This window comes from Culex quinquefasciatus, chromosome 3 (assembly GCF_015732765.1).
Source record: "Culex quinquefasciatus strain JHB chromosome 3, VPISU_Cqui_1.0_pri_paternal, whole genome shotgun sequence".
NCBI classification, from domain to species: Eukaryota; Metazoa; Arthropoda; class Insecta; order Diptera; family Culicidae; genus Culex; species Culex quinquefasciatus.
The window spans coordinates 185,890,615-185,906,664 of NC_051863.1; the positions used below are offsets into that span (position 1 = coordinate 185,890,615).

The following is a 16,050-nucleotide window of genomic DNA, read 5'->3' on the forward strand; positions in this document are numbered from 1 at the left end:
TTTTCACCAAAATATTAGAGATCTGGCCTCCAAAAAGTGCATAAATATCACTTAAGTGCTTATAACTTTTGATTGGGATGTCAGATTTTCAATATTTTTTACGCGTTGGAAGGGTCTTTCAAATACCTTTTTGGAAATGTTTTTCCCTTTTTCAATCTTCCGAACTTTAGTCATAAACGTTTTTAAGCATAATTTTTGAAATACTTAACAAAACTGGATATTTTGTAATAGCGATTTATGGGACCCCAAGACGGATCGAATGAGACCTAAACGGACAAAATCGGTTCAGCAAATGTCGAGATAAACGAGTGATAATTTTTTAATCAACATCCCACCACACACACAGACATTTGCTCAGAATTTTATTCTGAGTCGATAGGTATTGATGAAGGTGGGTCTAGGAGGTCTAATTGAGAAGTTCATTTTTCGAGTGATTTTATAGCCTTTCCTCAGTGATGTGATGAAAGAATTAAAGGAAATGGTAAATTTTCGCAACTTCACATTTTTACACATATTTTAGGTAAAAATTCTTTTAAAAAAGTAATATTCAACCTTCTTTTTTCTGTGTGTTTGGTTTGGTTTTTACAACCTGCTACCAAAATAAGAAATTTTGTTTTAGAATTTATACATTTAGCTTGTTAGAAAAAAATATTGTGGTCATTTCAAAATGCTGGGTTTGATTTTTAATTATCATCGTTATTACCAATGAAATGAGCAGTTTCATTTATATTATCGAAAATTGCAGCAATAGTTCAGTGATTCCGTGAGTTGAAAAATGTGGGTTAATTAGGTGACTTATAGAAAAATTCCAGCAGTCCAGCAGTTCAATCAACAAAGTAGCAAATTTAATTCAGCATTAAAATATGGTTTGGAATTTTGTTTGATTATATTTATATATTTTTTTTATAACTCTTCAAAAATCTATTTTTTGCTAAATATCCCTTTTTGTACCCTAAAGTAAATACAAAAAGAAAGTTAAAAAATACGTACATTGGGATTTGAAATTTAGTTATAAAGATAAAGTGTACCTCTTTTTTTCCTAATCATAACCAACAACTTTGCAGTAGACACCAAAAAATCCCTTCTCAAGATACGAAAATCCCTTCTCAAGAATTTTGAATATTCTTATGCTCATTTATATGACCAGCCCGAAAATTTGTTAAAAGCCTTGTATAAAAAAATTAATCAAAATCAAAAAACACAAAAAAATATTTTTTGAAAAAGTTGGTGAAACTCTTGAAAAATATTTTTTGAGATATCAGCAATGTTCTTTTCAATTTTAGTTATGTCTATAACGTCATCATCAACAACCTGAAATGTTTTTTTTTTAACAAAATGAATCCCAAATTTTTTTCAATCACTTTTTCACTGGTGCGAACCAGGATTTCAGTCTTCAGTTCAGCAGTATTCAGAGCACTAAAAAGCATAACATTTAGAAGTAGGTGTATTAATTTTGTTGTTCTGGGCTATTAAAAATATCAAAATATCTCTCCCAAGATGTCGCTTTTGACATTGTAATGGATTCTTCGATTTTGATTATGATGAAGAAGTTTAATAAGTTTTCTGGACTTGGATTTTTTATGATGATTTTCTTGTGATTTTAACAATTAGTCTATATTTTTGATTATCCTGCTTATTATATTTTAAAACATATTTAGGACATTGCAAATATTTTTCAAAGCTTATGTCGCCCCCCCCCCCCCCTTCAAAACTGGTTTGAAAAATCAGAGGGCAAAAACATTTTTTTTCCAAAAAACTTCAAAATTTCCATGAAAATAGTAGTTTATTCAACTGAAAACAATGTAAAATGCATTTTTCTGCATTGATAACACAGTTCAACAAAAAATCAAATGTTTCTTGTCTCTGAGACGAGAATATGTGTTCCTAGTAGATTTTTGCCTGCTGAATCCGAATCCGGGTCCAGAATTGATCCAAATGGTCCCAATTTTGAGATACACCCGTTTGAAATGTTAGTTTAGGCCAAAATTAGCTACTTTGTTGACTATTTTACAAAAGAACTATTGAATTAACAAATAAACCAATACATGTATCTTAAAGTTCACGTTCTCCTCTTTCTGAAACAACCCGGGTTTTTAAAATTTGATTGTTTCTACGCATATTTATAACCATTTTAAAATTAGAATTTGACTTGCATGCAAGTTGGAAAAACTTGAATGAGAACCAACTGAAAATATAATTTTATAATGGCTATAAATAGGCGTAGAAACAATACAATTTTAAAATCCAGGGGTGTTTCAGAAAGGGGAAAACGTGAACTTTAAGATACATGTATTGGTTTATTTGTTTATTCAATAGTTCTTTTGTAAAATAGTCAACAGAGTAGCTATTTTTGGCCTAAACTAACATTTCAAACGGGTGTATCTCAAAATTGGGACCATTTGGAGCAATTCTGGACCCAGATTCGGATTCAGCAGGCAAAATTCTACTAGGAACACATATACTCGTCTCAAAGACAAAATCTTGTTGGACTGTATAATCATATTTAGCATGTTTGGGCTTGTTTAAAAACCACTTTTTTCATTAAAATGTTGAAACCATGGCTCGTATTTTTTTTTAATTCTTCGACTTTGGTCAGAGTCGAGGGATATAAACTTCAAAAAATATTTGCAACGGCCGTAATTTGTAAAAAAAAATCGCTCTACAGCATTGCCTTGGCGTTCTCGATTGCGAGATTCCTACTCGAAACTAGGTGTCCGAAGGCTTGATTGTTGAGGCAATTGCAAACCTTTTTTTACACCTTAGCTTCCATCCACCTCGGGATTCGAACTGACGACCTTTGGATTGTGAGTCCAACTGTCTACCAGCGACTCCACCGAGACAGGACCCAATTTTTTTTTAAATATGTGTTTAATTTTTAACAACAATATTTGTATTTTTTCACTTGGTGCAGTGTTCCCAGCATACATCTCTTGCGAAGTTTCGTCCAGCTTCGGGGCATTTTGGTCCTCCCCCCTCTCTATTGATGCTATTCAGCATCGTCACACGTTTTTGTGCCCTAACTTTGCTGCCCCAGACAGCTTGACGAGCCCCAGTGACGGCCCGTGATTGTTTATGGGATAATCTGTCTTTAGAAGTTTGGACTTTATTTGCTGTCGTAGAGGCAGGGTTTTTTGGCGTTCAATATAGGGCAAAATGAAATAAGTAATAATCCTGCGGAAAATCCACATAAGATAATTAATTTTTAATTACAAAACGGATCATCATCCGAAGGAAAATAAAAGTTAATACTGAAGCAGGAAGTGCAGGAATGTGGAGCAATGTCCTGACAAACTTGACAGGTAGAAAGTTTTCCGCTGTGGTGGAAAGTGTTTTGGTTTTTCGCTCCTCCCTACCTCAGGTGTGGAGGTGGGAATTGCCGCGGGGGAAATAATTGCTCTGGAAAATACACACAGTGAACAACGGTGGCGATGATGATGATGATGGCCGGGATACCGCGTGAGAAACGAAAACGGAAATGGCAGTCTCGCGTGGAATGTTACGGGTTTATGGGGTGGTTAATGTGTCACTAGGGGTGATCAAAATTAGCATTTACCAATCACAGTTTTTTTAAATTTATATTTTTAAAGCAATTTTCATGATGACATATGTTGAAATTATTTTCAAAATAAGTTATTTTTTAAAATTGTTTGTTTATAATTTAATCCAATACATACTTGACCGGCAACGAAATTATGAGAAACTAAACTTTGTATCAGATTTGGAATAAGCTGTTCTGGGTATTGAGTAATGACGAGTTGCTTCAAATGTCCCAAAATCTTAGTTTAACTCAAAGTTTTATTTAAATTGATAATCTTATTCAAATCGATTCTCAAAATGTTAAAAGTGCCCCTTATAATATGTAGACATCATTTGCCTCTGCCAATATCCATGATTGGAAGTATCCAATTTAAGTTTCCAAATTTTCATCCCCCTTGCCATTATTTCCAATTAATTAGCAGCGCTTGTTCCACCAAAGTATTTTCAACGTTTGACTCTTGAAAAAAAAACCCCCGCCGTTGAACATCCCTCCTGTCTTGCCCTTTCACGTGTTTTCCGGGTTGCAAAGTTACCTTTTTACCATTTTTCTCCAACTTTCCCACAGACATGCACACGAATGTGGGTCAGTGTGAGTGAGGGCATTCATTTGTGTGAGTTCCGATGGTTGTAAGTGTGGGTGTTGCAAATACCATTAGTCTCCCTTAATCCTTTCTCTCTGTAGGTATACAACGTTTTGTAGTTTGCCCTCATTTCTGCAGACAACAATTCGCTTTCCCGGGTTTCCTTTTGATTAATTGAACTTATAATCTCATTAAACTCTCATTTGTGCGAAGCGCTTTCGATGAAATTACAACTTTAGTTACTAACTTCAACTATTTTTTTTCTTCCCTTTTCAGGTTAGTACTTCTGGACAGTTGGATCAACAATGAGTGTGCAATTACGGTCGAAGTCGGGTACGTTCAAGGGTGGGAACGTCTTTCTGTGCGGTACGTTTTTTTGTACCATTGACCATCAAGCAACTAGCACTCGATTGTTATCTTTTATCAAGCTTGTGCTTTTTGTGGTACTCCAGACTAGACAACGTTGTATGCAAAGTGGCACCTTCTGGACACTGGCACGAGGTGCTAACCTGCTAACGAGATGGCTGATTTATCTTTCCATTCGATATAACTTATTGAACTGTACAGAGAGTAACAGGGTAATCCATCAGTACACTGTCAGAACCCAGAGTGCCCTTTTTTGCTCCTCTCTCCTAGTCAGCTGATTAGAGATTATGCAGCCAGCCAGGGTGCAATTAACAAACAGTCACTAACCCAATATTAGCCCCATGGTGGTCGTTCCCACCGCCGGCCGGTCAGTCGGTTGTTTTTGTCTGACTTCGGTCTATTTTTAGGTTGGTACTACCAAACTAAACGAAACAGACCTGAACTGACCTGAGTTGAGATGTTTGGAATTCTCTGCGAAGTTCAAGTCATACTTGATTGCTGGTTTTGGGTTTGTTATAAATGAAATACTCATTTAACATTATTTCACATGATTTCAAGATTTTTTACTTTTTTCTTGTACTTGAGATTACATATATTACAAATTCATGGTAATTTTATGGAAGCAGAAAAAAGTTTGCTTTAATTTTGTCGAATAAACAATAAAATATGTTTTATTTTGATTTTTTGGGTTTTTTCTTAAACTTTCAACTAACTAGAGGAAAGCAATGAAACTGATAGGTGGATGAAAAAAAAGATATGATAGAAAAGTTTACAACTAAGAAAATAGTCCAAGATATTTTTTTAAATTTTGCTTTTGGTATCAAACTGGGTGCTGAATAGTGGTTAACGTTTCAGTAAGCGCTTTATTTCACGCAAAGCCCATGTTTATGACACATTTTGAAATGTTAACGACGAATTATCAATAACTATGAATGGCACCTGCGACATAATATAGAATAATCATAAAAGACATAATAGACAATCTCGAAACATCCATTATGATTCACTAAATTTCACCCACTTCTGACTTCGTTAACTTTAATTCAATACAGAGAATTTTAGAGTGATGATCAATTTTCTTCGAAAATGATAAACGGCTTAGCAATACTTTAAATACTTTAAATCCTTTAAATACTTTCAAATCAAATCAAATAATTCGCTCTACAGCATTGCCTTGGCGTTCTCGATTACGAGATTCCTACTCGAAACTAGGTGTCCGAAGGCTTGATTGTTGACAAACCTCTTTTTACACCTAAGCTTCCATCCACCCCGGGATTCAAACTGACAACCTTTGGATTGTGAGTCCAACTGCCTACCAGCGACTCCACCGAGGCAGGACCCAGGGAGACGACTCTTAACACCTGGACTGAGCTAACGACCTAACCTTTTTTTAGGTTAGTCCGGGGCCAACATTTACTTCCCTGTCCGACGGAAGGCGTGATCAGACAAATCTCGTCTCATAATTTGCCACCGGGACCTTCTGGGATCAAACCCTGGCCGACTGGGTAAGAGGCAACGACGCTTAACCCTTAATACTTTTAATACTTTAAATACTTTAAATACTTTAAATACTTTAAATACTTTAAATACTTAAAATACTTAAAATACTTTAAATACTTTAAATATTTTGAATACTTTAAATACTTTAAATACTTTTAATACTTTTAATACTTTAAATACTTTAAGGGGTTACATACATGTAGAAAATCACAAAATTTTAAATTACAGAATATTTTTTAAATCAACTCAAAGGATGATTATTAATCACTCCTGAAAGTTTCATGAAGATATTTCATGATTAAAGAGTAAGAGTCGATTTAAGCTCAAAATTTTGCCATGCGCAAAGCGGGCTGTCAAACATTGTTGGCGTTTTTCTCTAAACCCCGAGTTGATTTACGGGTGCCACGATATCTCGAGATGGGAAGGACCAAAATGGCTGAAATTTGAGGTGAAGACTCTCAAGATGTATCCCGTGTGCATGACGAAGCCCAATTTTTAAAATTTGCTTTTTAGAAAAATACAAAAATAAAAAAAAATGGTTTTTTTTCCTGAAAAACACAAAAATATTTTTATTTTTTTTGAAAATAAACTTTTTGAAAATCGGGCTTCGTCATGCACACGGAATCAGTTTAACGAGTCTTCACCAAAATTTTTAGCCAATTTGGTCAAGATAGTGTTGAGATATCCTGGCACCCGTTTTTGAAATTGCTAACTTGAAATTGCTATATCTCGGCAATGGTGCAACCAAATGTATTCAAATTTGATTTGTTAGTAGGTGAAAATGTATATTTTAATGCCCTGAAAAAAGAATTTAAAAAAATTGAAGTGTGTGCTGATACTTACCTGATACTAACATGTATGTAACCCCTCAAATACTTTAAATACTTTAAATACATCTAATACGGATAGTTCTCCGTTTTTGAAATTTTTGAAACTGAAGTGACAAGTTTTAGTGATTGCGATAATGATTAATACTTAAGGAAATTTGCAAATTGCAAATTTCTGAAAAGCAGATGAGTTCATTAGAATTAATTAAATTAAATCAAATGGATTTTTAACCCATTGTTGTAAATTTTCGAATGCATTTTCAAATGTTGCTGACAAAAAGAAAGGCAAATTTTTATTTTGTTTTTTTGAGAATTTCCGGGAAATTTTTAAAGATTAGGCAGCTAAATGATCTACCCAGAAAACTATTAAAAAACAATAAAAAAATATTGCTAAAAAATATGATTACAGCATGATGAATTATCTCATTCTTTGTCAATATCTCATTAATTGTCGAATATTTATCTGTGGTGATTGATCAAAATTAATGTAATGTAAATAAATCTTTTTGTTTATTAAATTTTTTTTTGCAATTCCGTCGTGAAACTATTTACTTTTCCTGTCATTCTTGAACGACGAAATAGCCTACTTTTCTGTACCAAAATTAACAGAATCGAATAGCAACACTTTTCAAAATAAATGCTGAAAAGTTCTACTTTTCAGCACTCAAATGGGTGCTGAAAAGTTGAACTTTTCAGCACTTGTTTTGAAAAGTAACACTTTTCAACATTTTTTGATTTAAACGATTTATTGACAAAATACATGAAAATTTGACATAAAATTTCACTCAGTGTGTGTTTTTTGGAATTGCAAAAAATGTTGTATGGAACTCGTTGCAAAACTTGATTTTTTCAACACTCTTCGTATTTATCCAACTCGGTGAACCTCGTTGGATAAATGTACGACTCGTGCTGAAAAAATCCTCTTTTTGCAACTTGTTGCATAAACTACTATTAATGACTACTTTACTTAGGTTTTTTTTATGTTTGAAGTTTTTAAATAAATTTTGACACAATATTTCCATATCATCACCATTTCAGGCGGCAAATTATTGAAAATATTCAAAAATGGAAGGGGTCGTACCGCCCCCCCCCCCTCACGAGATATCAAAAAACGGATGTCGGATTCCTGATCAGGACGAAAGTTATTCCTAAGGGCAACGTTTCGCGCAAATCGAATTCGTTTGAATGGTAGAGAATTACCCAAATATTTATATGGTTTTTATGATTTGTTGTTTTGTTTTTATATTTATGTCATAAAATTGTATCAAGTCACTAAACCTTTTCAACTTAGGCTGGTACAAATATTTTTAAAAGTTTTTGTCACCCCCCCCCCCTTCAAAATTGGCCCGAAAAATCAGGGGGCAAAAAAAATATTTTTACAATAAACTTCAAAATTTCAATGAAAATTCAAGTGCAACCAGCTGAAATCAAATTAAAATACATTCTTCTGCGTTTTAAATCATTTTTAGCATGTTTGGGTTTATTAAAAAATCTTAAGATTTTTTGAAAATTTTCGATGCAAAATCTTTTTTTTCGATACAATTTTTGTTTTTGTCAGATCTTAGATTTTTTGAAAACTAATGATTGCAAAACAACTGAACAAGTGTAAAATGCATTTTAAAACACATTTAAATGTGTAGACTATGGCTTGTTATTTAAATTTTTATATTTTTTATTTTTTGCCCCCTTGACCTCGGCCAGGGCCGTGGGACAAAAACTTTTTTAAATATTTGCATCGGCCTTAGAAATTAAAAAAAATATTGAAAATTTTATCTTGCATTTTTTAGATTTTATCGTTTTTTATGATTTTCCAGAGACCGATTACGCTGAGATTTGTAGTGGTAATCACACCGAATTTCTGTACAAAATGACGTGATTAAAGCGAAAGTCGCTCTCTCTCTCACTCTCGGCCGCGGAACCAAACTTGTTGTTGCATTCGCGAGTGTGTAAAAATAGTGTAAAAATAAGCACCGACCGCCCGCCGATTACGCCGAATCATCTAGGAGCGCTGTTCTTTGAATTAGGAGAGGGTGGAGGGTTGCGTTTAGTGGTTTCTGTGGGGAATGTAGTTTACCGTTGTTTAATTATTTTCGTATGTTTTCAAAATATTTTCTTTATTGCTTTTTTGATTATTTTTAAATTTGGCAAATATATAAAATATGCAATTTACGATTTGTTAAAAAAAATCGCAAAATCTTTTGAACATCTCTAGTTTCACGTACTTCTACTAATTGCACCAAACCTAATTATCTGACAGAACTCGTCTAAAGCGCTAGTCAAATGTGCACGCATACAACTCCCGCCCAATCTTAAGCAGTCGATCTAAGATTGTCGACTAGAGGTGCTAGAACAGCAGCTCAATGAAAGGGCTTCGTTTTGTTTGAAGGGTTCGGAAAAAGTGTGGGAAAAATTAATTATTTATGCTTTCGTTTTTTTTTCTCGCCACCCTGCTTGGAATGCTGATTGCCTTTTGTGACGGTCATAAATGATTGTTAATAACTGTAACTGTTCTGTACACTTATTTAAAAAAACCACAAATTTTAAAACATTAAATTAATTTTAAGATTCAGGAAATTTCACTTTAATTTTCATTCAAAGATCACAGAAACGATTGGCATTGGGTAGCAAGGCAATAATGCTTTCTGTATAGGATCCTCATCAACAAACTTAACAAGCACACCAAAAGCTGCCAAATGACTGTTTATGTAAACAAATGATTAAACCAGATTTAGCTTCTATTTCCACTTCTAATCACGTTGTGACGATTCGCTAAACACGAGTTTAGTAGCTGTTCCTCTAATTTATCATCCAGCAGCGGCGATGACGACTGTTTTCGTGTGTGTGTCCGTTTGTGGCAAAACTATAAAAGCTCCCCGACAATTAATCAATTATATCATTGACAGCGATATGCCACCCAGTCCGGCGCGCGACAGCAGCTTGGTGTTCTTTATGCGCGCGTCTCTCCAAAAGGTCGGTAATAAATATCTGGCACCATGCCGCACTAAGGGTTAAGTGGGTTGGAAAGTGGTCAAATTTTATATTTTTAAAATTTGTTACTAAACCTAGTTAAATTGAAAGAATTTATGGATTTTTTTTATCAGATTTTTAAAATTCCAAATTTTGACCGCAAGTTTTACAGTTTCACCCACTGTTCCCCCAGGCCGGCAGGACATTTCGCACAGTTTGGTGTCGTTGGCCCATTAGTCACCGGAGTGCGACGGACAAGACAGGGCATCTCCTGTGCGAAAGCGTCCTCCGGTGATGGTGCCAGCCAGTTTTGCCACAGGCTCCAGACACGTGGAGACGACACGGTTTTGTTTCTGCAAAACGTGAAAAAGCCATATAGACTACGGCATACTCAAATAACAAAACAACTGACAGGAGGAGGAGGAAGAACACAGTCATTCATATTGCATTTACACGGGTTTAATTGTTAAGGGGGAGCTGCAAACAGACGTGCGCACACACAACCACACATTCACATCTAATAAACATAAATTTTTATTGCTTGTCGTCGAGGCGTTCCTTGGACGGTCGGAGGCTGGCTATGGGGGAGTGATTTTGATAGGTATCTTTCTACTATTACGAGAACTAAAGCTATAATCTGATGACGAAGTTAAGTACTTGTTGGAGGATTGCGATAGCAGTGCGCACGATGAGGTCTCGCTGAATAGATCAATTGATTTTTAAGTGTTATTTCGTTATGAATACCATTTTCTGGTTCTGGTTTGTAAAAAATCAGTTCTCCAACTAATTGTTCTTTGAAGAAATGTCTTCTAAAAATAAATTAAAGTTTTTGTACTTCTTACGTTCAAATGATTTTTTAACTTCTTTATTTTCTAAGCTTATGAATCTGGAGGAACTTGTATTATATTTCAAAAAATGTGTAGAAAATTGCATAACATCAATTTCTGAGCAGGACATCTTTTTTGCTATCGCTCTATTTATGTCTGAAAAACAAAGGATTTCGTAAGTTACGACATTTCCTCAACGGTGTTTCCAAAAACTCGAGTCGTGGAGTCAATATGGAGCTGCCTTCCCGTTTCACCTTAAGAAGTTGCTCGTCCGATCAACAAAGTAAAAAAACAAGAAATTTTCTTAGCTTTTCAAAACATTTTGATGGCTATAACTCAGTGGTTCTCTACTTTTTTCATTCCATTTGCCCCTTCGGCTTATTTGCAAGAACATCAACTTTTAACTTTTAAACTAAAAAATCAAAAAATCTCATAGAAGTGGCATGAGTTTTTGTTTCAGTGTATTTTTTCAGAAAACCTGTCCAATTTCCTATAAGTTTGTTTTTGAGCACTTTTTGATACGATGCAACGGCTTCGAGATACAGTAATTTTAAATTGCAAAATACAAAAATATTTAAATAACTTACGCCCTTCTCAAATGTTATTTTCGAGTACTATCGGCTCCATATACACAAAATGGCTTATATAAGCATAGGATAATATGTCTACAAAGTTTCATTAAAATCGAAGAGGGTCGGGTACAATAGTACCAGAAAAAATCCTGATTTGAGCTGGAATTGCTCAATAATAAAAAAAAAAAATACTTTGAAATATACAGATCAATTATTTTTAAAATATTTTTTAGAACAATAAATATAAAAATATTTAATGTTTTTACGTCTGAAAGAATAGAACACTCTCATAAATTATTGTTTAAAATCAATTTTTACACCCCTTTTGCCTTCCTCACTGAGGTAAGGCTATAATCCTGCTCTAAAAATGAACTTCGTATAAAAACGTCGTAGACCCACCTTCATGTATACATATCGACTCAGAATCGAAAACTGAACAAATGTCTGTGTGTATGTGTGTGTGTATGTGTGTGTGTATGTGTGTGTGTATGTGTGTGTGTATGTATGTATGTGACCAACAAACTAGCTCATGTTTCTCGGCACTGGCTGAACCGATTTGACCCGAACTTGTTGAATTCGACTTGGTTTAGGGTCCCATAGGTCGAGTTTTATACAGATTGAAGTTTCGATAAGTAGTTCAAAAGTTATGTATAAAAATGTGTTTTCACATATATTTGGATCTCACTTAACTGTATGTAAACTATGTCCGGGTCCATCATCCGACCCATCGTTGGTTAGGTTATCAAAAGACCTTTTCAACGAGTCCAAAACATTGAAGATCTGGCAACCCTGTCTCGAGACATGGCCACTTAAGTGATATCGATGTACTTTTTGGAAGCCGGATATAAAAAATAGATGAAACTTGTGTACAGCCATTGTTGTGAGGAAGGCTCCAACCACATAGGTGGATTAAGATAGTTTTTAAATAAAATATTGGTTTTTGGCAATATATTGCAAAAATAGAGTTTTATTTGATGAAAATAGTGTTTATCTTCAAATGTTACAGTATTCAATAAAACCTCTCAGAAATTGAACAGGTTTTCAAAAAATATAAAAAAATCTAAGGATTATTTTTGTCAAATAGATAATGTTTGCACCTTAAAATAAAAATGTCGGGAATAATTGAAAATTGTTTAAAAGATCAGAAAACAATCTAATAAAAAAATTCTAGAATTTATGATAAACATTGTGATAAATATGTTAACATGACAGTTTTGCATTATGTGTGCCTTTTTATATTTATTAAATCTACTCCAAATTATTGTCATTGTTATATTTTTTCATACAAACACATACAAGAATGGTAAAAGCAATTTTTTTTCTCAAAAATATCATATCTCTGGTACTATATTAAACCTTGAAATTAATCGCAAAAGATGCATGGAAATCTTATCCAATCCAATCCAATCCAATCCAATCCAATCCAATCCAATCCAATCCAATCCAATCCAATCCAATCCAATCCAATCCAATCCAATCCAATCCAATCCAATCCAATCCAATCCAATCCAATCCAATCCAATCCAATCCAATCCAATCCAATCCAATCGAAGGGTTATTCTCCGCCAAATCACACAGCAGTCCTAAGGGGTAATTTTTGTCTTTGACTCCGAATCCGAGCTCCATTTATCGATATCTCGTGACGGATGTGCGGTACGCCCCCTTCCATTTTTGGTCATGCAAAAAAGACGTGCTTTTCAACGCCCGATTAGATGGCGTACTCAGAATTCCGTACAAATGGCTTTTTCATCGAAAACAAATCCAGAGTTTTTTTAAATGGTCCTTTGAAAAAAAAAAAAACTCTGGAAATACAATAGTTGTTCTACTGTTAGTGCGAGCTGGTCAATCCCACGCCACTCATAAACCTGTCATAGATGTACCTCTGATTGTTCGCCCCATTTGACGAAGTGATTTTGTGCTACGATAGTCGAGTTGATAATTAACCCACACCCCTTTGGGAGAGGGCTTTATCTCGTAGTCTGCTGTTAAGGGGTTATGTACTTATTTTCAAGATTACTTGTATTAATCTCTTTAAATTAATTTTAAGCATTTCAAATAAACTTTAAAATAGTGATTTTCATGAAACTAGTTTACAGTAAGTTCTTTTATTGATCTTCAAAAACTCTACTAAAAAAACAATTCTTGAAGTGTTACCCCTTAAAAAAGCTTCACCCATCAAACTTAATCGACCCGCTAAAGGGACGGAGATGTTCTTACCTGTCAGCATCATCATTCATGAAACCGGGCATTCCGATCACCTGGAACGTGTGTAAACTTGTGCTGATGATCAATTTCAGAGGAAAACTCCGCTTACCCTCTCATTGCAGCAGTTAACAAACTTGTATGAGTATTTGTTCCCTTTTTGTGTAGCCTTTTTGTTTGTTTGCCAAAGCTGAAAAAGTGCACTTTTACCCAACAGTTCAGTTTGTGGTTGCCCGGTCTCAACATCAACAACCCGAATCCGGAGAGTTTGCTTTCGCGTCGGTCACATCGAATTGTCCACGCGGAAAAGTCGCGAAAATTGTGGTTTTTTTTCTGGCCCCGAGTTGATTGCGCTGGTTTGTTTGTTGACATAGGAGCGTTGATTTACGCGACAAAAAATCATCACACACACACACACGGTTTTTTGTTGGGCACTGGATTTGTGGATTTGATGGACGGCGGTTTTTCCACCCACCGTGGATTTGTGCAAGTGACTGAATAATTCATCCAATTGAGCAGGTTCTTTTTTTGTTGTTGTTTGGAGGGTTTGATCACTCGAATTACGGGAGCTTTGGGCGCTGTTTGGATTGTCCGCGGGGAAAGCTGCCTTCATGAACAGTGAACATCAACAGGTGGGTTGCGAGGAAAAAGACAATTTGAAAATTGTTTTGAAGAAAAGAAAATACTCATGAAAATGCTTATGATCTGAAATTTGATTCTGTGAATTAAAATATTTATCTAACTAGTTGACCATGAGTGCAGCTCAATGTGAATCCCGCTCACAAAAACTAATTTCGATGAATATTAATTTAGATGAGAGTCATAGCACTAGACAACAATGGCCAGTAACGAGCTGATAACGATCGGAAGGGTTGGCTTCATTATGGTTTTGACTTCATAATAATACCAGGTTATTACATCCTGTCCCAAAATGGGTATCGCACGAACAGGCAGTTCTAATCGATTTGTTTTCAGACTGGCTTACAATGTTGCAGTTTGTAATATATATTTTATTTATTTTTTATTTGAAACAAATAAATAATTCAACACTTTTAATCACTTTAGTTTAACTTTTAAAAACATCAAACAACCACCTGAAACATGGTGACAACCTGAACCGCTAAAATTGTATTCATCAAGCCATTTCAAAAATATTTTATTTCGTCACGTACCAACACCACAACGACGATGACGCCGACCACGACGAGGACGCAACAATTGGTTGGAATTATTTTTTATTGCATTTGGCGTATTTGTGGCATGCAGCAATTTTCGGTGTAAACGAGTGAAAAACTATTTTCGGGCACGAAAACATGGCCCACAAATCTAGTAATACAGAGTTGTGATGGTGTTCGTGACATATGTATTTTTTGGGTAGAAAGTACAATTTAGTTTGCGTGTCAGTTGCGGTTCCATTTCCATGAAAAGTGAATTATTTACTTTTTTGGAGGAGCATTTTCGGCATGTTGAGATTATCTCTTTAAAGTGGATTTATCACCGCTGGTAACGAACCAATTTTCGACAACCTGGTTCAACAAATTTCTGTGTGTGTGTGTTTTGTCTCTCATTTGCATACCATCACGTGTCAACGGGCGATGACAGTGGGAATCAGAGTCAAATAGACATGAAACTCGTCCATTCCAGTGTGGTTTAAAAAACGATTATTTCAATTCGTTTGGGCATTTCTCCATCGAGTTTCTTTTTTTGCGAAGGGACTTCTGAAAAAAATGATATTCTCAAATCAACATTATGCTGCTCTTGGAAAAATAGCTTCAAATCGTATTGAAAAGGAAAAAGAAAACTCAATCAACAATGCTTTTATTCGTTCATGTAAGTGATGGTTGCTAAACACAGATTTAATTAGATTATTTATACAAATTTTCGTCACCAGTTATATAATGAATGTCTTACAGTGTATTTATTTTTTATGTACAATTTTTTACATCCGGATTGGCTTTAAAAATTGAAAATCTATGGAAAAAAGGCGTTTCCAAAAACTCTACAGACTTCTCTATAATATTGATAATTAAAGAGTGTATTTTGATAAAATGCTTGACATTTTATAATATTTGAAATAGATTAAAATTACAAATTTATATAGACATCACACCGTCGATATATCTTTAAATAATTTTAAGTATTATTCACCCGAATTAGAACTCAGATATAAGAGTTAAACTTTAAAAAAAAAGCCATTCTTTTTATTTAGTTTTCACACGAAAAAATGGATTGGGTAAAATAACCACCAACCACCTCTCATTTTGTAAATATTTTGGATGACAAAAAAATGGCATCTTTTGAGCTGTGGCACAAGTTAACTAATATTCATTTGGCAGGGTTGGCACCCCTGCCAAATCATGAAATTTGAAAAAAAAATAATAGAAATAGTAGTTTATGCAATAAGTTGCGAAAACAATATTTGTTTAGCATTAGTCGTACATTTATCCAACGAGGTTTACCGAGTTAGATAAATACGACGAATGCTGAAAAAATCAAGTTTTGCACCGAGTTCCATACATTTTTTTTGCAATTCCAAAAAACGCTTTTTGAATCGAATTTTATGTCAAACATTCATGGGTTAAATAAATTCAACATTCAAAGCAAAACAATATTGAAAAATGTTACTTTTCGATACAAGTGTTTAAAAGTTCAACTTTTCAGCAACCATTTC

The 16,050-nt window shown here is 34.4% G+C and overlaps 1 protein-coding gene across 1 annotated transcript in view; it reads left to right on the plus strand.

Annotated features, from left to right (window-relative positions):
• The first annotated feature begins 13,651 nt into the window (after window positions 1–13,651).
• Window positions 13,652–16,050, plus strand: part of LOC6040115 (neuronal calcium sensor 2) — a 237,904-nt gene continuing 235,505 nt past the window's right edge. The window contains exon 1 of the mRNA XM_038258777.1: window positions 13,652–14,011. Coding sequence (XP_038114705.1) covers window positions 13,991–14,011 — 21 coding nt within the window. The 5' untranslated portion in view covers window positions 13,652–13,990. The remainder of the gene's footprint in view (window positions 14,012–16,050) is intronic.